Source organism: Bubalus bubalis, chromosome 19, assembly GCF_019923935.1.
Source record: "Bubalus bubalis isolate 160015118507 breed Murrah chromosome 19, NDDB_SH_1, whole genome shotgun sequence".
In the NCBI taxonomy this organism is placed as follows: domain Eukaryota; kingdom Metazoa; phylum Chordata; class Mammalia; order Artiodactyla; family Bovidae; genus Bubalus; species Bubalus bubalis.
In genome coordinates, this window is record NC_059175.1 from 22121521 (window position 1) to 22142302 (window position 20782).

General features: G+C 38.5%; 1 protein-coding gene, 1 long non-coding RNA gene and 1 pseudogene across 4 annotated transcripts in view; 2 read left to right on the plus strand and 1 right to left on the minus strand.

The window, feature by feature from the left end:
• On the minus strand, positions 1 to 8143 carry SETD9 (SET domain containing 9). 3 transcript variants are annotated; one of them, XM_006055619.4, is made up of 6 exons: positions 8001 to 8143; positions 5903 to 6270; positions 4007 to 4130; positions 2836 to 2951; positions 2035 to 2140; positions 1 to 468 (listed from the first exon to the last, which is right to left on the minus strand). In XM_006055619.4, the coding sequence occupies exons 1-6, from the start codon at positions 8096 to 8098 to the stop codon at positions 381 to 383; spliced, it is 900 nt and encodes a 299-aa protein (XP_006055681.1). In that variant the 5' UTR covers positions 8099 to 8143; the 3' UTR covers positions 1 to 380. The 3 variants fall into 3 exon arrangements, with proteins under 3 accessions (XP_006055681.1, XP_044788531.1, XP_044788532.1); XM_044932596.2 differs by lacking the exon at positions 1 to 468 and adding an exon at positions 485 to 1571 and having other exon boundaries at positions 8001 to 8132; XM_044932597.2 differs by lacking the exons at positions 1 to 468; positions 8001 to 8143 and adding exons at positions 485 to 1571; positions 7116 to 7549.
• The window catches only part of LOC123330631, an 18235-nt gene continuing 5595 nt past the window's right edge, over positions 8143 to 20782 (plus strand). The window contains exon 1 of the long non-coding RNA XR_006546661.2: positions 8143 to 8309. This is a non-coding gene — a long non-coding RNA (uncharacterized LOC123330631). The remainder of the gene's footprint in view (positions 8310 to 20782) is intronic.
• LOC112580705 lies at positions 16189 to 16332 on the plus strand (annotated as a pseudogene).

Sequence of the window (20782 nt, forward strand, 5' to 3'; positions counted from 1 at the left end):
TATTTTTGGTCTTGGTTTAATTAAGTTTTTGTGGATGTTAGTACACATCAACAGTGTAAGAACTGCTGATGACTTGGCTAAAATTTGATAAACTACTAAAGATAATCAAAAGAATAGTTAAAATTATAAGTTCAGATGGTGGCTTTTAATTTAGTAAGCTACTGTGTACTTAGGTGAAAACCAAATGAACACTGGAATTGCATTACAAATTTGAAAGTGTAACGAAGCAAATAGGTTTTATGATGAATTAAAATACTAATATCAATAAAAACAAAATTCCCACTCCAATTAGGTATCAAAACATTTGTTCTGCAAGTGGAACTTACAAAAAACATTTAGAATTAACTCAATAACTGAGTAGTAAACGTAGTTTCATAGAGTTAGCTGACAATTGTATAGTAGTTTGAAAAAAGCTCTTCTCCTTGTTCAATGTCCCTGAGTGCAACAAGAATGACACAGCGCAGTGGGCTGAAAACAAAGAAACAGACAAAAGTCAGCAGTGTTAACAGATACAAGCTCATATTTTTAGTACCATCAAGATGGATTTCATTGATAATTTTATTCAGATTCCTTACTATCATCTTAATTTATGTATTTGATTTCCATAAAGAAATAGCTCTCGTTGCTGATGGAGGCATTTTAGAGTATATTTATTCTGCATCATTTAAAAAGCCCACAAATCAATAAGTTTATACAACTGACTACTACTTTGAAAATGTTTCTATGTTCCCGTCCTCAAAACTGGTATCATAAAAAGCATTTTAAAATGACATTATAGTTCAACACTTCAAAAAACAATTAATTTGTATCTTTGTATTCCACAAAGCTGGAAATGTTACTTAACATTTATTGGAATTTAAAAAAAATACCTTTTATGGACACAGTAAGACATATGCATACCTTCAAGTTCCTACTCTTCTAACTTTTCCTGTACTTGCTGAACAGCAATAATATTATGTCCCAGAATGTCAGGTGAAAAAAACTTCATTGTTAAAACACACACACACACACATACATATAGAGACATAAAAGTTATCAAGTACAGGGAATTGTCTAAGTTTTAAATATCATTCATCATCAAAGGACAATTTAATTGGACCTGTATAAAATAAAGTTTGCTAGCAACTGGCAGCCAAGTGAAATGATATAAAGGCAATGTCTTCCTATAGTATTGTTAATAAAAAAACTTTTAAATATACAATTACTTATATTTAAAAATAGTTACTTGAGTATTCTCAGTAGACTTTCCACTTAATGCACAAAAAATAAATGTTACATTAAAAATACACATATTCTTGGGCTTCCCTAGTGGCTCAGTAGTGAAGAATCCAACTGCCAAGGCAGGGGACATGGGTTTGATACCTGATCCGGGAAGATCCCACATGCTGCAGGACAACTAAGCCCAAGCACCACAACTACTGAGCCAGAGCTCTAGAGTCCGTGAGCCGCAACTTCTAAGCCCACGTGCCACAGCTACTGAAGCCTGTGTGCCTAGAGCCGATGCTCTGCGGTGGGAGAAGGCACTGCGATGAGAGGCCTGTGCACGGCAACTAGAGAGTAGACCCTGCTCCCTGCAAACAGAGAGAGCCTGTGTGCAGCAAAGAAGACGCAGTGCAGCCATAAATAAATATTTGTTCTAATCACTTATATGTGGAATCTAAAAACTACAACATACTAGTGAATATGACAACAAAAAAGCAGACTCCCAGATACAGAGAACAGACTAGTGCTTACCAGGGGGTGGGAGGGGAAATACACGGGTAGGAGAGTAAGAGGTACAAACTTCTGGGTATAAGACAGGCTACAAGGATGCAGTGTGCAACATGGGGAATGTAACCAATATTTTGTGATGACCATAAATGGAAAATAACCTATATTAACACATTTTATGATGAACATAAAAATCTAAGTTATCATTTTTCACTTAAAAAAAAAAAAACCCCAAACTCTCTAGTTTTTTCTTAGAAAATATATATATATATTTTAAGGTACAGCATAAGACAGAAGATAGGAAAAACCCCGAGAAGAACTAACCTTTGTTTGTCATAGCTGTAGGCAATGTTTGGAAGATACTGCTTCAGCTCTATAGGGAAAACTGCAGGCACATCAAATTCCTGATAACAGACATTAGCTGCTCTGTCTAAGAACAAGTACGAAATGTTTAGAAACAGAACCATTTTATCAGGTCATGGAAAACAGTACTGAATTATGGCACTTGATGTATAGTTTTCTAAATTATCAGAAAATGTTCAAATTAATAATCACTCTTATGTTCCAGGCACTGGAAGATTATATACATACATATATTTGCATGTTTTATTATTTACTTTTTGAAGATAGGAAACAGAGGCTCAGAGAGAATAAAGGTTACGTAGAAGAGTCAGGCTTCAAGTTCATCTCAAATACCAAAGTCTGTGTTAAATGTAGTCAGATGATCAAGCCTTATAGGAAAATAAAGCCCTAGAGAAGATTGGTAACTCACAAACTTAGTAACAGAACCAGTGTAGTGATTAATCTATAAGGCTATGTTGAGGAACTGACAGAATAATCTCTAAGTTAACTAGTAAAAAATAACCAAGAATAGTGATCAAAAGGGCAGTTATCAATTGCCTTATTTATTGCAAAATCAGAATAAAAACAGTTAAAGAATTCCAATTCATGTACATCATTATCTCCCCAAATTCTCTGGTTGATATCAGCCATTATAAAATTTACTTCTGGGCTTTCAATAGCTGAGATATTAAACTTAACTGCCTCTGGCACTCAGTCATATGGCAAAGGAGGAACATTACCACTGCTGTATTTTTATCTCACAGCCCCAGGGTGCCAACTTACCATTTGAACAATTGTTCACATACTGTCCTATAGCCAATGGATTATGAATTTCTGATGTTAGCCATGTACTATCACTCATTTTTAAAGGGCCAAGTTGATCCCTCCCATTGCAAGATCTGAAACAGGTGAAAGCATTAGCTAAGAGACTGTTCCTCTGTACCTTAAAATTCAGTTAACCCTTGGTGAAATTTTTCTTAAAAACTTTTTTTTTAACTTTTTAATTTTGTATTAGGGTATAGCTGATAAACAAACAATGTTGTCATGGTTTCATGTGTGCAGAGTAGGGACTCAATCAAACATATACATGTACCCATTCTCCCCCAGACTCCCCTCCCATCCAGGCTGCCACATAACATTGAGCAGAGTTTCATGTGCTATACAGTGCTGGTGATCCATTTTAAATAGAGCAGTGTGTACCTGTCCATCCCAAACTCCCTAATTATCCCTTCCCCACATTCTTACCGCCCCCCCCAACCCCCCAGCAACCATAAGCTCATTCTTGAAGTCGGTGTTAAAAAAACTTATCTAATCAATTGGGCAATTAACTAAATAGATTTTTTTGGGGGGTCAGTTTTCTAAATTGACTTTTTCAGAAGAGTTAAGGTTCACAGCAAAACTAAGGAAAAGGTACAGATGTTTCTTAGGTACCCACCATTCCCATACATGCACAGCCTGCCCAGTTTTCACCATCCCCAACCAGACTGGTATGTTTGCTCCAACTGATGAGCCTACACTGACACATCATAATCACCCCAGAGTCTATAGTTCGCCTTACAGCTCACTCTTGGTGGTGTACATTTTATGGCTTTGGATACATGTATAATGAGAGGTATCTATCATTAGGGTATCACAGAATATTTTCACTGCCCTAAAAATTCTCCATGCTCCACCTTTTGACCTCTCCTCACCTCCCCAGACTTTAGCACATGCCGATCATTTTATAGTCTCCATAGTTTTGCTTTTTCTAGAATGTCATATAGTTGGACTTTATATATTATGCAGCCTTTTCCAAATTGGCTTCTTTCACTTAGTAACATGCCTTTAAGTTTCCTCCATGTCTTGTTCTGGCTTGCTAAATAGATTTTTATTTAAAGTGCAAATGCCAGTGGTCAGAGTCATTGTGGTATGGTTCTGTCTCCTACAATTAAATTTGAACATGGTACCAACTTACCTATACACGACTTTTGATATTCCTTTGTCATTTCCATCGATGAGCACCCCATCTAGGCATCTAAAAATAAATGGATTTCCAATGGACTGGAAAAAGATTGGCTCGTACTTCTGATATACTGTACCTAATATATAAGACAAACACATAGCAAGCTATAAAAATCATAACCATCATGATAAAGGACCTTTCTCTAGAACATAAACAGAACATGGAAGAATTTGCTTTAATTTCTCTACCATTCTCCAGTCTAGACTACCACATTCTCTTTGGCTACTTCCCTCATTAAAGAGTGCCCAACAGCAGAAGGAACACAGAACAAACTTGTCCACACAGTCAAATAAAATATGACTATTTTGGTTAACAAAAATGTGAACATCACATTATAGGCTCGGTTTCAAAGTTGTGTTTTTGTTTTTATTTTTTAAAAGAGTTCTATTTGACATCTATTAAAGAGACTTTTAAGAAATGTGTTTTATATTTATTATTTTATTTTTAATCTTGTTATTGATTTTTATTATTTTGTTATTAATCAATTAGTGTAGATATATATGGGAATAGATGGGGCTGGCATTCAGGTTGTTTTCCCTTTCATTTGCAATGGAGGAAAGGAGAGAATATTTACAGGGTGCTTCCTATGTTGCAGGCATGTTGAAAGTGAAGTCGCTCAGTTGTGTCCAACTCTTTGCCACCCCATGGGCGGTAAGCCTACCAGGCTCCTCCATCCATGGGATTTTTCAGGCAAGTGTACTTGAGTGGGCTGCCGTTTCCTTCTCCAGGGGATCTTCCCAACCCAGGAATCGAACCCAGGTCTCCTGCATTGCAGACAGACACTTTACCGTCTGAGCCAACAGGGAAGCCCTGTTAATCTATTTATTAAATTTATTTTAGTATTTGTTTGTTGCTGGCTTGTTCTGTTTAGTCCTTATGGAGTTAGGATAGTTGTGAAGGAGGAAACTGAGATGCCCCTGTTTAGGGACATAGAATTAAGAAGATAGTAGAATGACTTCTTAAAAAACAGGTCTTTTGGACAAACATTCACACATACTTTCTATTGCACCAAATAATACTTTTAACAAATAATATATTCTACTGAGCAGTCCAGTTAATGATCTTTTGCAAAGAAACTGCTTTACTTTTCAAGTTTAGAAATGGCAGGAAGATCTTTACTCAGTGATTTATAGATTTAAATTTAATCTTTATATTTTAATCCACATCATTTTTTACCTTTAATTATTATCTAACCCAAACTGACTTATTCTCTAGTAATTTCTAAGTAATCAGTCTTATCAAAGTAGGCCATACTATACTTGCTTAAATTTAAATATTGATTAGAAAAATTTCCTTAAAAGAAAAATGCATTTATCTCAAAATGGTCCCAGATACTTTCTAATACATGAGATAATTAACAAACAGTTAATTTCCAACTCAAGATTTAAAAGTCCATGGAAATCATATTTGTTTGGAAGGACTACAGATGCAGACATAGAAAATGGATTTGTGGATATGGAAGGGGAAGGAGAGGGCGGGACAAACTTAGAGAATAGCATTGAAACATATGTATTACCATAGTAAAATAGACAGCGAGTGGAAAGTTGCTGTGTAACACAGGGAGCTCAACCTGGTACTCTGTGACAACCTAGAGGGGTGGGGTAGGGGTGGTGGGAGGGAGGCTCAAGAGGGAGGGGACATAAGTATACCTATGGCTGATTCACGTTTTGTATGGCAGAAACCAACATGACACTGTAAATCAATTATTTGCCAATTAAAAAAAAAATGTGTGGAAATCAGTTTCCAATACAACCCCTTACTCTAAGGCTTATAGGGTTAGGTATTTTGTTGAACTTATATTTATCTGTATATAACAAACTCTTGGTCAAGTACTAATTATGTCATTACCGGGATACATAGATACAACCGCGCCTTTCCGTACCAATCCTTTAGTAACGAAGACACCTTTTCCAGCAGAAATCAATGAGCTAGGTGCTCGGGCAACACTGAAACCCAATGTCTTATAAAGAATTTCTTCTGGTGTAAAGGTATTTTGCTGCTGATGTCTGTATTCAAGCTGTTTCACCCTTGGATGCTGAACTGACAGTAGGTCTTGATATTTTGATTTAACAGGTTCTGGAAGCACAGTCAAGATATCTGATTGTTTACTGAAATCATTTACGAATAGAGCCTGGAAAACTTTCAGTAATGTTCCTAGGACATCTTCATCTGAGATAACTTTGTCTTTGGATTCTTCTGGAACATATCGGAGAGTCCTGAAAATGGGAAAAGTTTCTATTCACTACCCTTCAACTGATAAAAGCCAGACTGTCTTGATGTCATCAGGGTTATTGGCCTTTATGAAGATAATTCTCATGTGTTTGAAGGGCATAAAACTTAAGAAGTTTGGAAAAGAGTTTTGGGGGTTCAGTTCTAGTAACCTGACTCACAACAATACTTACACAGGTCAACAACAGCTAATACTTATAAAAGGCCCATTCCATACCAAATTCTACTGGGTCCTTACTTTCATTATCCCGTTTTTGCAGACAAGGAAACTCAAGCTTAGAGATGTTAGGGAACTTGCCCAACGTCCTAAAGCTGGTAAACGGCAAAACAAGAAGCAGAAAACGGGCTGGTTTCCAGTACACCTAAAGCCATTATGTCCTCAAATTGCAGTGGCCCTTTTTACACGGGTGTAGCTTCAAAGACACATTTAACATTATATATATCGTCAGTCTCGCTCTGCTGCTGGTGCAATGGCACCCCACTCCAGTACCCTTGCCTGGAAAATGCCATGGATGGAAGAGCCTGGTAGGCTGCCGTCCATAGGGTCGCTAAGAGTCCGACACGACTGGGCGACTTCACTTTCACTTTTCACTTTCATGCATTGGAGAAGGAAATGGCAACCCACTCCAGTGTTCTTGCCTGGAGAATCCCAGGGACAGGGGAGCCTGGTGGACTGCCGTCTATGGGGTCGCACAGAGTCGGACACCACTGAAGCGACTTAGCAGCAGCAGCAGCTTCAAAGACACATTTAACATATATATGTCGTCAGTCTTTCTCAGGAGTACTTTAATGATCACTTTTTAAGTATTATTTTACTTCTTGTTTTACTTACAAGGAACCAATCTCCACCTCAGTTTGATAGTAGTGATGATGCATCTGAATTTACGTTTCTGTAGTACGAAACTGGGAGAGCTCTTTGGCTATACACCAGCTTTCAACGGAGCTAGTCTGCCTATTTAAGTGAGCATCACGTTAACTTCTTCCAAGCAGGCAATTTACTAAAGCCAGTATTAACACTGATCCTACGGCCTTGACTCAGCTAGATCGCCTTCTTTAGGCGCTGAATCCGTATTCTAAACCCAATACTCCGACTTGCTTTTAGTGGCTTTTTGCTCGTTTTTATACATCAACTACTCCAAGCTGTTAGCCTCACAGCAGAGCTGCGTTGTTTTCTCCGTACAAACTACAGAGCTGTAAAAATAAACTACGGTTTGACTTTTCTAAGGCACTTCAAGCTCCTAACTTTGCCTTGATAGAGAGAAGGCCACGCACCTTCACGCCGTGCAAGTTATTTCCCTTTTTCAAAAGTTCCTATTTTTTGCCCAAACACAGGCACCCAACCTCTGCAGGCAGTTAGACTTAAAACTCAGGCCAACGCCCGCGGGCAACAAGGCCTGAAGACCTCGCAGCGCCGGGAACGATGGGAAATACGGCTTAGGCCCCGCCCACCTAAAAGCCCCGTGCTGTCTTCGGGCCCCCAGCCGGCCTGACTCAGCCAGCCACCGCCTCGCCCACCTGGGGCCTTGCCCACTTCGAGCCCCGCCCACTTAGGTCCCGCCCGCCTCAGGCCCGTAGGCCGTCTTAGGCTCCGCCTGCTTGAGGCTCCACTCGCCTAAGGCTCCGCCCACCTCGGTCCGCTAGCGTAAGTCCCGTGGGCCGCGGTGGCGGCGCTGGGAGGTAGGAAAACGGCCTGGGTCGAGCCGCCTCGCCCTCTCACCTCGGGTTGTGGCTTAGGTTCAGCGCGATCCAGGGTACGAAGCGGTACCTGTAACGGCGCCATCGCTGCCAGAGGCCCCGCATGAGGCGGCCCGGCATGGCTATACCGTGGCGCCTGGACGAGGACGGCGCAGGAGAGGTGGGTCGCGGTCTCGGGCCCGCCCCGAACGAGGAGGAGCGGAGGCCGCGCCGTCCCGCCCCTTCGTGGTCTCAGCCCTCATCGCTCCGCTTGGCTGTCCTGGTGCCCCTTGGCTCCAGTTGCCGCTTCTCCGTGCCTCCGCTTTATTGATGCCAACTCGCTGAAACAGAGGTTCGTAGAGCTGTAGGAGGGCCCCTTATTTCCTTTTCCTTTCTCCATTCGCTCGTGTATTTTCACACACGAGACTAACTCAGTCATCTTCAGATCAGCAGATGTTCATTAAGAAATAGATACATTGCCGTTTCCTCAGAATGAAAAGTCTGCTTTCCAGGAGTTCTTTGCCTCAGAGTGAGGGTGAATCCTAACCTAAAAGTCTAAATCGAACTAGTCAGATCTAGTGAAAATTCAGGGAAATTCAAGTAGCCTTAGGACTAACTTGCTCTATTCCAAATAGTAATAAAAAGAAAAAAAAAAAAAAAGTCAAAGTTTCTATTTCACCCTATTGTAATAGGGTAATTGGCAAACTCCAGAGGCTCTTCCGGCAGGTGTTGTGTTTGGTAAATTGACATCCTCCAGAGTTAACCTGATTTGCTAAATGGAGACAATTCAGTTCCAGGATGTGTAACAAATGGCATTCAGAGAGTAACTTTAAGGTCTCCAGACTTAAAAGGGACCAAAAAGAACTGGTTGACTTCTTACCTATAGTGATATACTTATCTTTAAAAGCAAAAAAGCAGTTTTTGTATATATTTCCAGTGCTTTGAAATTTTTTATCATAGGTTTAATCATGGAGGTGTACACCTAGTTTGAAGGACCATTTTGCCCAGACCTTATTTATTTATTTACTTTTTTGAATTATAGTTGACATACCTTATATTAGTATCAAGTATGCAATATAATGTGATATTTATATGTATCGCCACCATAATATAGTTAACATCTGTCACCATATACAGAAAATTTTTTTCCTGTCATGAGAACTTTTAAGATGTACTCTTACTGACTATGAAATGTGCAGTACAGTTTTATTAACCGTCATCTGCATGCTGTACATTACATCCCCGTGACTTCTGTTTCTATGAGCTTGTGTTTTTGTTTTTTTTCAGTTCTTTTTTATTTTTGATTCCACATATAGGTTAGAATATACGCTACTTGTTTGTCTCTGTTTTATCTCACTTAATAATGCCTTTAGGGTTCATCCAGTTGTTGCAAATGGCAAAGTTTCATGTTTCTCTTATGGTTGAGTAGTAGTCATTGTGTGTGTGTGTGTGTTTACTGCATTTTCTTTATCCATTCATCTATTGATGGGCACTTAGGTTGTTTCAATAATAATGCTGCAGTGAATGTGATGCAGATAACTTTTTGAGATTATGATTTGGTTTCCTTTGGAAACAACCAGAAGTGGAATTGTTGGATCATATGGTAGTTCTAATTTTAATTTTTTTGAGGAAAACAGCCATACTGTTTTCCATAGTTACTGCATGGATTTACATTCTCACAAACAGTGCACAAGGGTTTGCCTTTCTCTACATCCTTCAGTTCAGTTCAGTTCAGTCTCAGTCGTGTCCGACTCTTTGCATCCCCATGAATTGCAGCACGCCGGGCCTCCCTGTCCATCACTATCTCCCGGAGTTCACTCAAACTTACCAACACTTGTTTTGGGCTGTCTTTCTGACAGATGCAAGGTGATATCTCATTGTGATTTTGATTTGTACTTCCCTGATTACTTAGTGTTGTTAGCGTCTTTGCATGTACCTGTTAGCTATTTAGATATCTTCTTTGGAAAATTGTTCGGATCTTTAGCCCATTTTAAAAATCAGATTGTTTTGCTGCTTTGATTTGTATGAGTTGGAGAATTCCATGGACTATAGAGACCATGGGGTCACAAAGAGTGGGACATGACTGAGTGACTTTCACTTCACTTTATATATTTTTTTGGACAATACCCTCCTTATCAGATTTGTGGTTTGCAGATCTTTTTTCCCACTCAGAAGCTTGCCTTTTCACTTTGCTGATGGTTTTCTTTGCTGTACAGAAGCTTTTTAGTTTGATGTAGTTGCACTTATTTTTTATTTTTGCTTTTGTTGCCTTTTCTTTTGATGTCAAATCCAAAAAATCATTGGTAAGAATGAGCTTACTGCCTGTGTTTTCTTTGAGGAGTTTTATGATTTCAGGTCTTATACATTCAAGTCTTTAATCTATTTTGAGTTAATTTTTGTGTATACTGTAAATTGGTAGTCTAGTTTCATTCTTTTTCATGTGGCTGTCTAGTTTTCCCAAGATCGTTTATAGAAGATATATCCTTTCTCCCTTGTGTATTCTTCTCTCCTTTCTTGTAAATTTATTGTTGTAAATTTATTCATGTGCATGGCTTTATTTCTGGGCTCTCTGTTATGCTTTTTTGATCTGTGTGTCTATTTTTATGCCAGTGTCATTCTGTTTTAATACTATAGCTTTGTAATATTTGATAACAGGCAGCATGCTGCATCCTGCTTTGCTCTTCTTCAATACTGCTTTGGTCATTTGGGATTTTTTGTGGTTCTATACAAGTTTAAGAATTGTTCTGTTTCTGTGAGAAATGCCTTTGGGAAGTTGATTGCATTGATAGGGATTGAATCTGTAGATGCACTGTGCCTAATTGCGGCACTAACCTGCACTGAATCTGTAGATTGCTTTGGGTGATATGGGCATTTTAACAATATTAATACTTCTAATCCATGAGCATGAAATGTCTTTCCATCTATTTGTGTCTTCTTCAGTTTATTTCTTTAATGTCTTGTAGTTTTCACTGTCTAGGTCTTTTGCCTCCTTGGTTAAATTTATTCCTAATTTTTTTTTTTTTGGATGCATTTGTAAATGTGGTTGTTTTTTAATTTGTCTTTCTCCTTGTTCTTTATTAGTGTATAGAGATGCAACAGATTTTTGCATGTTGAAATTGTTCCCCAGAAGTTTACTGAATTTATTAATTTAACAGTTTTTTGGTGGAGTCTTTAGAGTTTCTTATATTTTGTATATTCAGTTTCTTTTATTTATTAAAGATATATTTTGGAGTCTCCCCTTAGTTCGTAAAAGTATACTTCATTCTTCTGTCTGTTTCTAAGGTTTCACCTTCAAGTTTAATATTTACTGTAGTTTTCTGGTAGGTATAATTTATAGAGTTTAAAAAGTTCTCTTCTGTTTTTTATTTGTCAAGAATTTTTATCTTAAGTTTTAAATGAATGGTGAATATCAAATACTTTTCTTTGCTATTTATTGAGATGATCACATAATTTTTCTCTGTTCTCCTGTTAATGTAGTAAATTATAATATTGTTGTTGTTTAGTCAGTCAGTCGTGTCCAATTCTTTGCAATCCATGCACTGCAGCCCTCCATGGGATTTCCCAGGCAAGAATACTGGAGTGGGTTTACATTTCCTTCTCCAGGGATCTTTCCCACCCGGGGATCAAACTCAGATCTCCTGCATGACAGGCAGATTCTATACTGCTGTGCCACTGGGGAAGCCACATTGTCAAATGTTGCACCATCCTTGGATTCCTGAGATGACACTACTCAGTTGTGAATGACGCTTTTGTCACACTCTGTCATTTAAAATATTTATTTATTTATTTGTTTATATATTTTTGGCTGTGCTGGGTCTTTATTGCGGCACGCAGGCTTTCTCTAGTTGCAGAGAGCAGGGGCTCCTCTTCCTTGTAGTAGGCCGGCTTCATTGCGGTGGCTTCTCTTGGGGCGCACAGGTTCCAGGCACTGGGTTTCAGAAGTTGCAGCACGTGGGTTCAGTAGCTGTGGCGCACAGGTTCTAGAGGGCAGGCTCAGTAGTTCCGGTGCCTGGGCTTAGTTGCTCCGCAGCACGTGGAATCTTTCCTAACCAGGAATCAAATGCACATTGGCAGGTGGATTCTCTTTTCAGTTTCATGGCTTGTTTGTAGTTTTATTTCAGATTTTGGTATTAGGCTTATGCTGACCTCCTGAAATGAGTTCAGAAGTGTTCCTTTCTCCTCTACTTTCTACAAAAATAAAAATAACTATAAGATTGGTGTTTCCTTTATTGAATGTTAATAGAATTCACCACTGAAACCATGGGCTTCTAGTTTTCTTTGATAACGAATTGAGTTTCTTTTAAAGACTGTAGGGCTATTCAGAATTTCACTTTCATCTTGTCTTAAGTTTGATAAGTTGTATTTTTCATGGAATTTGTTCATTTCATCTAAGTCATCAAATTTGGTAGTATAAAGTTGTCCATAAATATAATCTTACTGTCTTTTTAATGTCTATATGATCTGTAGTGATAAATTCATTCATAATTTTGGTGATTTGTGTTTTCTTTTTTCCTTCATCATTGTAACTGGAAGTTTATGGATCTTTTCAAAGAAATAGCTTCTGATTTTATTAATTTTCGCTGTTGTTTGTCTATTTTCTGTTTTGTTCATTTTATTATTTTATATATTCTCCTCACTTTGCGTTTATTTTGCCCTTCTTTTTCCAGCTTCTTGAGGTAGAACTTTAGCATCAGTGTTTTTAGACCTTTTTTCTTTTCTAATATATGCATCTAAAGTTAAAAATTTCCTTCCAAGCATTATGTTTGCTGAGTCCTGGGAATTTTGATATATTGTATTGTCATTAGCATTCAGTATAAAATATTTTTAAAATTTCCCTTGTGATTTCTTTTTTGATTCATGATTTAGATGTGTTTTTAATTTCTAAATATTTGGGATTTCCCTAGATATGTTACTGTAATTGGTTTTTAATTTTTTTGTCATTAGAGAATAAGTATGTTTTCAGTTCTTTTAAATTTATTAACTTGTCTTATGTCCCAGGATATGCTCTCTCTTGGCGAATATACCAAATGCTATTGAAAAGAGTATATGCTTTATAGCTTTCTGGTTTAAAATTCTATAAATATTAGGTCATAGTGGCTGCTAGTGTCCTTTAGATCATCCGTGTCTTTAATGATTTACATAAAATTTTAAATACAGATAAATGAGAAACAACAGACTGCCAGACAATTTTCTAATATAAAATATATGACGATCAAAAGATTAGTATTGGCAGGCATGGAGATGTGCTGTTGTCCAAAACTGCCCTCTTCTCTCTGATTCTTTACCCCTGCTTCCTATTGTTTTCAGTCTCTTGAAATACTCTACCCAGTTAAAGATATGTGTGCTGTGTTTTTTCATTTAAAGCCCATTTATGCTGTTAATCACAAAAATGCCATGTAGGAAAGATAAAGTTTATTATTAATATCCTAAAAATCCACAAATAGTGCATGTGTCCCTAAATGGATTCTAACTTCCAGAATTAGTTCAGAATGAGATTTCAACAGATAATCCATTGAGCACCTGCTGCATCTGAAGCTCTAGTGTAGGAGACAGATACTAAACACATAAATAATATCAGACAGTGATGAGTGCCCTGGAGAAAATGAGGTAGAGTCCTGAGAAGAGAGTGGGATGGAGGACTTCGTGTGTGTCGTCTGTTTCCTCCTGGGACTTCACTCTCTTTATACAGGTCACTTGGGGGTGGGAACTGGTGTAGCAACATTGGATAGGGTAGTGGCATGTATGACTGAGACCTAAATGACAAGAAGACACAAAACTTGGGAAGATCTGTGGGGAGAGTCTCTGGATAGGAAATGCAAAGGCAATGAGATGGGTAGGAGCTTGCTATGTTCAAGCAGGGAAAAGAGGGCCACGTGGCTGGAACATGATAGTAAAGGAGAAGGGAAGGATGACGTCAGGGAAGAGGCCAAACCATGTGGGGCATTGCAGGTTCAGGGAAGGATTTGAGATTCTTAGTGCAGTGGGAAGTCTTTGGAGGGTTATGAGCAGAGAAGTAATAGGATTTGATTCTTGTTTTTAAAAGACCAGTTTGAGTATTTTATGGATAATAGGTGGGCTGTCACCATACATGGAAGGTTAATTAGAAGGCTAATATAATAGCTCAGGTGAGAGATAATGATGGTTTAGACTAAGTGGTAGCTATGGAGATGTAGAGAGTGAATGGATTAGGACTGTATTTTGGAGGAGCTGACGGGACTTGCTCATGAATGGATGTGGGAGGGTGAAGTTTTAAAATACCTGTGAGAAATGTCAAGTAACTAGTTGAATATCCACACCTGGAGCCATAATCAGAGATAAAAGTAAGAGTCTTTAGCCAGAAGACTTGAAGAAGAGATGGCAAAGAATGTAGATAGAGCAGCAACCATGAGTTTTGCAAGATACAGGCCTGTGATGACTTGATCAAAAGCAGTTTTGGGAAGTTTGAGTGTGTTGAGAAAATGTGAGGTGAAGTAGGAAAAACAAATGTACACAACTCTTTCAGTAAGTTTACGAAAAGAGACGCCAGGAAATAGGGCCAAAGGTGAAGAGAACTTTTGTAAGATGAAAGATCCTATAGTGTCTTTGTGTGCTGATGAGAATGATCCAACAGAACGAAAGAAATTGATAGAGATGTATGAAATTGATAGAGATGTATGACTAATTTCCAGAATAAAGTTCTTGAGAAGGTGGGAGCTGATTCAGAGGGTAAGTAGAGAGGTCCTCTGACAGGAGCATGGACGCACCTTCATCTGAAGCAAGACATAAGGCAGAGATTATGGGCTCAATGGAAGGTGTGTTAGGGGATTTGGTTGGAGAAAGTTGAGGGCTAAATTGTGACGGTTTCTAGTTTCTCATTGACCTATGAGGCAAGATCTTCAATGAGAATAGTTACAGTAGGGTAATATTGGAATTTTGAAATGAGAAGATAAGATTTAAAATAGCCCAGAATTAGAAAGCCAGTCTTATAGGGAAATGCAGGAGGGAATTACTGAACCATTTAAAATAAACCCACCAATGTTTTTCTGCTCTTGGACAAGAAAAGAGGGGTTCTCTTTCCACCTTCAGAGGGAGTTAAAATTACTCTCTCTGTAGTAAGTGATGAAAAGATTGAGTTTATGTTGACAAACTAGCAGATAGTCAAACCTTTTATGAATTCCTGGCAGTTTATCCACTTAATATTTTTTATGGTCAGGATCAGTAAATAACTTAGAGCTTTGACTTTATCCAAGAAAGAACTGTTTTTCAAACTGTTGGAGGACAAGCTTATTTTGCATGAGTCCTTATTTCACAGTTCTTTGCTGGAAGAGAGTTGATGTTTAAAGTTGGTGGATATTCTGGAGCCTACTTGAATAGCTACATCATCTAATGTGGGTAACATAACTGGCAAATATTTATTCACTGATAACTGTGTGCCTATACATCCAATATTATGGTCTAGTTGGAAAAACATAATTATAAATATTAAATAATAGTTACCACAGAATTTGAGTATGAGTTACTGGAGTAAAGGAGTGCTTCAAAGAGAAGTAGATAGACGAGAGGTAGAAAGGAAGGGATGGCATAAACCAGCAGTTCTCTAAGTCCTGCCTGGTGACACAGGGGTCTCTACGACCATTTTAGAGATCTGCAAGGTCAAAACTATATTCATAATAGTACTCAGACGTTATTTGTCTTTATTCTCATTTTCCCACAAGGGTACAGTGGAGTTTTCTAGGGGTCACATGATACATGGTAAGACAGATTGAATGCAGAAGTAGGTATGAGTATCCAGCCATCTTTTATAAAGCCAGAAATAAAATAGATTTGCAAAAATATTAAAATACCATTCTTTTCACTATTTGGGGGAATTTAGCTATTTTTCAAAAAGATACGTTATCCATATTAACATATAATAGATTTTTTAATTGTTATTTTTAATGAATAAATAAAGTTTATCAGTTTTAATATGATACACTAAATATCAATAGGTATAACTCACATAAACAAAAGCTCCTTGGGGATTCTCAGTAAAATTTAAAGGATAATGGGGTCTGAAGACAAAAATGATCAAGAATTGAGTGTTACAGCCACATATTATAATGCAAATTTTTAAAAGGAAAGTTGTGACAAGGCATTTTATTAACTTCAGATATTGAAGTTAATGTCAGTTCTGTGAATGACAGTAGTATATTGCATATTGATAAAATTAGACACAAAGTATTTTGAAGTCATTTTGTGCTTTAGGATCTAAAATACTGTGTGAAATAATTATCATGAAAGTGGTTTTCCCAGGGCGAGGCCTATCCAGATGTGTTGATCCCTGCAACTTCCCCAAATGGGGAAAACTCAGCTGGATAATTTGTGGTAGTGAAGGACTGTGTTCATACTTTCCCTTGGAAAAAAGAAAGTAAAAGAAAAGAAAATACTGCATAAAAAGGAGAAAAAAAATGGTCTCTGTTAGTCTGTGAATTAGCAAAACTCACCTCTTTCTCCAGGCTTCCCAGGTGGCACTAGTGGTAAAGAACCCGTCTGCCAGTGTAGGTGGCCGTAAGAGGATCAGGCTTAAAGCCTGGGTTGGGAAGATCCCCTGGAGAAGGGCATGGCAACCCACTCCATTATTCTTGCCCAGAAAATCCCATGGACAGAGGAGCCTGGCAGAGTGCGGTCTATAGGGTCGCAGAGTTGGGTACAACTGAGCACGCACACACACAACTGAGCACGCACGCACAACCACCTCTTTCCCCAACCACTTTGCTGCCATCTAGTTTGAGAACCATTGGCATGAGCAAAAGTGCAGAAGTGGGAATGAATACTGTGGGGTCTACTCAGAATAAAAATTTGCATTAGATGTAGTAGGAAATGAAATAGGCAGAGTAAGATCAGACCATTATGAAATCATGAGATAGGCAGTAGGTAGTCATTGAAGGTTCTTAAGCAGAGCACTAGCATGTGGGACTAGTTTGAGAAGCTCAGAGGAACAGTGGTTGGCAGCTGGGTGAGAGTCTACCAAGAGCAGGTGGTCTTGAGAACAGGAAACCAGGAAAGAAGGCATCATGTGTCTTTTTAAAGCCTTTCTTTGGTTGTAACTGTTAACGCTTGTCTCAAGGGGATGGCAGAATAGTATTGTTCTCTAAGAAAACGGATAAACACTGAACTTAAGGTTTTGATTGGAAAAATGGAATTATCAGTGAATTGCCTTGAGTTTTTTCAGTTTTCTAAAAGGAGCAGTGAGATTTATTCTTGAGAAAAAAGTGGTGTAAAGTCTGATTTTCAGTTATGTGTCAGTCAGAACACTGCTGAGATCATCCTTTCATTAAAGAAAACGTTTACTCTGGTGCCCTCTTCTGGATGTTGTGTCAGTTCAGTTCAGTGCAGTCGCTCAGTCGTGTCCGACTCTTGGCAATGTTGTGTAATTCCCTAAATAATTCTAAAGGTGGTCAGTTAGTGAAGGCTGAATTGCCACTGAAATACAGAAATCCCGTTACAGGGGAAAAAAGGGAATAAAGGTAAAATGCAAAAATAAATGAAACCAAGTTTAAGAATAAACAAACAAATATGTTCCCAATTTTTTATTTTTAAAATTTCTAACCTATAGAAAAGTGCAGGGAACAACCAAATATCTTTTATGTAGGTTCATCAGTTGTTAACATTTTGTAATAATTCCTCTCTCTCTCTCTCCACACACACACACACACAACATATGCCTGTGCACTCATGTCAGAATGACGTTTAAAGTGAACAGTAATTCACTATCATGAATATAGCTCCTATTTAAATTTTTCAGATTTCAAAAATACCTTTTATAGCTGTTTGTTCTTTTATTATTTGCTTTTAAAATTGGGTCAAAGTTAATCTAGTCTAATCTATCCCTGTTTTTGTTTTTCATGACATGAAACTTTTATGGGTACCAAAATTGAATCAGCAATTTAAAAACTCCCAACAAACAAAAGTCCGGGGCCAGATGGCTTCACTAGTGAATTCTACCAAAAATTTAGAGAAGAGTTAACACCTATCCTTCTGACACTATTCTAAAAAATTGTAGAGAAAGGAACATTTTTTTAACTCATTCTGTGAGGACACCATCTCCCCGATACCAAAACCAGACAAAATATCACAAAAAAGAAAATTACAGGCCAGTATTACTGATGACATAAATGCAGAAATCCTCAACAAAATCATTATCAAAGCAAATCCAACAATACATTAAAAGGATCATACATCATGATCAAATGGGACTTATCCCAGGGATGCAAGGATTTTTCAGTATCCACAAGTCAGTCAGTGTGATATATCATATCACATTAACAACTTGAGGAATAAAAATCATATGATCATCTCAATAGATGCAGAAAAAGTTTTTGATAAACTTCAGCATCCATTTATGATAAAAAACACTCTCTAGAAAGTGGGCATAGAGGGAGCGTACGTCAACATAATAAAGGCCATATATGACACACCCACAAATAACATCATATTCAGTGGTGAAAATCTGAAAGCAGTTCCTCTAAGATTAGGAACAAGACAAGAATGCCCACTCTTGCCACTTTTGTACCACCTGCAGCAGTCAGAGAGTGAAACGAAACATCAGCCCAAATTGGAAAAGAAGCAAAACTGTCTCTGTTTGCAGATGACATGATAGTCTTCATAGAAAATCCTAAAGATGCTACTAGAAAAATACTAGAGCTCATATTGATGACTGTGGTAAAGCTGAAGGATACAAAATCAATATACAGAAATCTGTTGCTTTCCCACAGACTAACAATGAAATGTCAGAAAGGAAAACTAAGAAAACAATGTCATTCACCATTGCATCAAAAAGAAAATGCCGAGGGATGAAGCTACCTACAGATGTACAGGACCCATACTGGAAAACTATAGGACAGGGAGGAAAGAAGTTGAAGACAACACATGAAACATATGATGCGTCTCTACCATGTTCTTGGATTGGAAGAATTAATATTGTTCAAAGGACCATATTACCCAAGGCAGTCTGTAGATTCAGTGCAATCCCTAGCAAAATACTAATGGCATTTTTCACAAAACTAGAACAAATAGTTTAAAAATTTGTATGGAAACACAGAAGACCCCCAATAGCCAAAACAATCTTGAGAAAGAAGAATTAAGCTGGAGGAATCACACTTCCTGACTTCAGACTGTACCATAATTACTACAAAGGTATAGCAATGAATACTCTACTGGCACAAAAACAGGCAGGTAGATGAATGGAGCAGAGTGGAGAGCCCAGAGGGAAGCCATGCCCTTACGTTAATCTACAACGGAGGAGGCAAGAGTATACAGTGGAGAAAAGACAGTCTCTTCAGTAAGTGTGCTGGGAAAACTGAGCAGCTACACATAAAAGAACGAAATACCATTCTCTAACACCATGCTGCTAAGTCACTTCAGTCGTGTCCGACTCTGTGCGACCTCACAGACGGCAGCCCACCAGGCTCCCTGCCCCTGGGATTCTCCTGGCAAGAACACTGGAGTGGGTTGCCATTTCCTTCTCCAATGCGTGAAAGTGAAAAGTGAAAGTGAAGTCCCTCAGTCGTGTCCGACTCCTAGCGACCCCATGGACTGCAGCCCACCAGGCTCCTCCGTTCATGGGATTCTCCAGGCAAGAGTTCCGGAGTGGGTCGCCATTGCCCTCTCCATAATCAAAAGTAAACCCCAGATGGACTGAGAACCTAAATGTAAGAACATTTCCTAAAGGAAAAAACAGGCAGAACACTCGAACATAAATCATAGTATCATCTTTTCAGATCCATCTCTAGAGTAATGGAATTAAAAACAAAAGTAAACGATTGGGACCTAATTAAACTTAAAAGGTTTTGCACAGCAAAGGGAAACCATACACAAAATGAAAAGACAGCCTACAGGATGGGGGAAAATATTTGCCAACAATGTGACCGACAAGGAATTAATTTCCAAAAATAAACAAACAGCTCATACAGCTTAATACAGAAAAACAAAACAAAGAACAGCTCAATCAAAACATAGGCAGAAGACATAAATAAGCATTTCTCCAAAGAAGGCATATAGATAGCCAACAGGCACATGTAAAGATACTCAATATTACTAATTATTAGGAAAATGCAAATCAAAAACTATGATGAAGTATCACCTCACACCAGTCAGATTGAGCATAATCAAAAAGTCGACAAGTAATAAATGCTAGAGAGGATGCAGAGATAAAGGAACCCCCCCTACCCTGTTGGTGGGAAATGTATCAATAAATTGCTTCAGTCAGAATGGAGAACAGGCTCTTTTCAAACTGCTGCATTTACACTGTTCTCCAGGGCGAGTGAGTCTGCACGTGAGCCCTTTAAGAGAGATATCTCAGTTCTCTACAGCCCTTTGGTCCAGGGTCCAAGCCAGAACCTTCTGGGGGTTCATCTCTTCCACTGCAGGTCCCAAGGCTTGCGGGACCGGATGGGGGCATGAACCCCTCCCTCCTCGGGGAGAAGCTCTGCACGGTTGACATCCCTCCGGACCGTGGATCACTGCTCTGCGGGTGGGGTTTTAGTAAGCCCACTCCTTGCCTCTCCTGCTTGTCCCAGGGTGGCCCTTTTATCATTTATCATGAATGTGCTGGTCAGTGAGTTTTCAGGTCTTTTCTAGAGGAAAGTGTTCTGAATGTTGATTTGGTGTGGGAGTTGAGTTCCAGATCTTCCCACACTGCCATCTGGGACCACCCCTGGCCTTTATGTTTCTGTTTTCTCCTTATCTTACTTATCTGTGGTGTCAGGGTAATGCTGGGCTCATAAAATGAGCTTGGGAGGTTCCCTCCTCCTCAGTTTTTTAGAAGAGTTTGCAAAGGATTGGCATTAATTCCTTTAATGTTTGATA

Excerpts from the sequence above, each read along its gene's own strand:
- SETD9 (XM_044932596.2), bottom strand. The coding sequence starts at position 8,098 with ATGCCGGGCCGCCTCATGCGGGGCCTCTGGCAGCGATGGCGCCGTTAC. Across the intron at positions 6,271-8,000 it reads AACCTAAGCCACAACCCGAG|GACTCTCCGATATGTTCCAG; the intron begins GTGAGAGGGCGA and ends TCCCATTTTCAG. Across the intron at positions 4,131-5,902 it reads GGTTGTATCTATGTATCCCG|GTACAGTATATCAGAAGTAC; the intron begins GTAATGACATAA and ends CTTATATATTAG.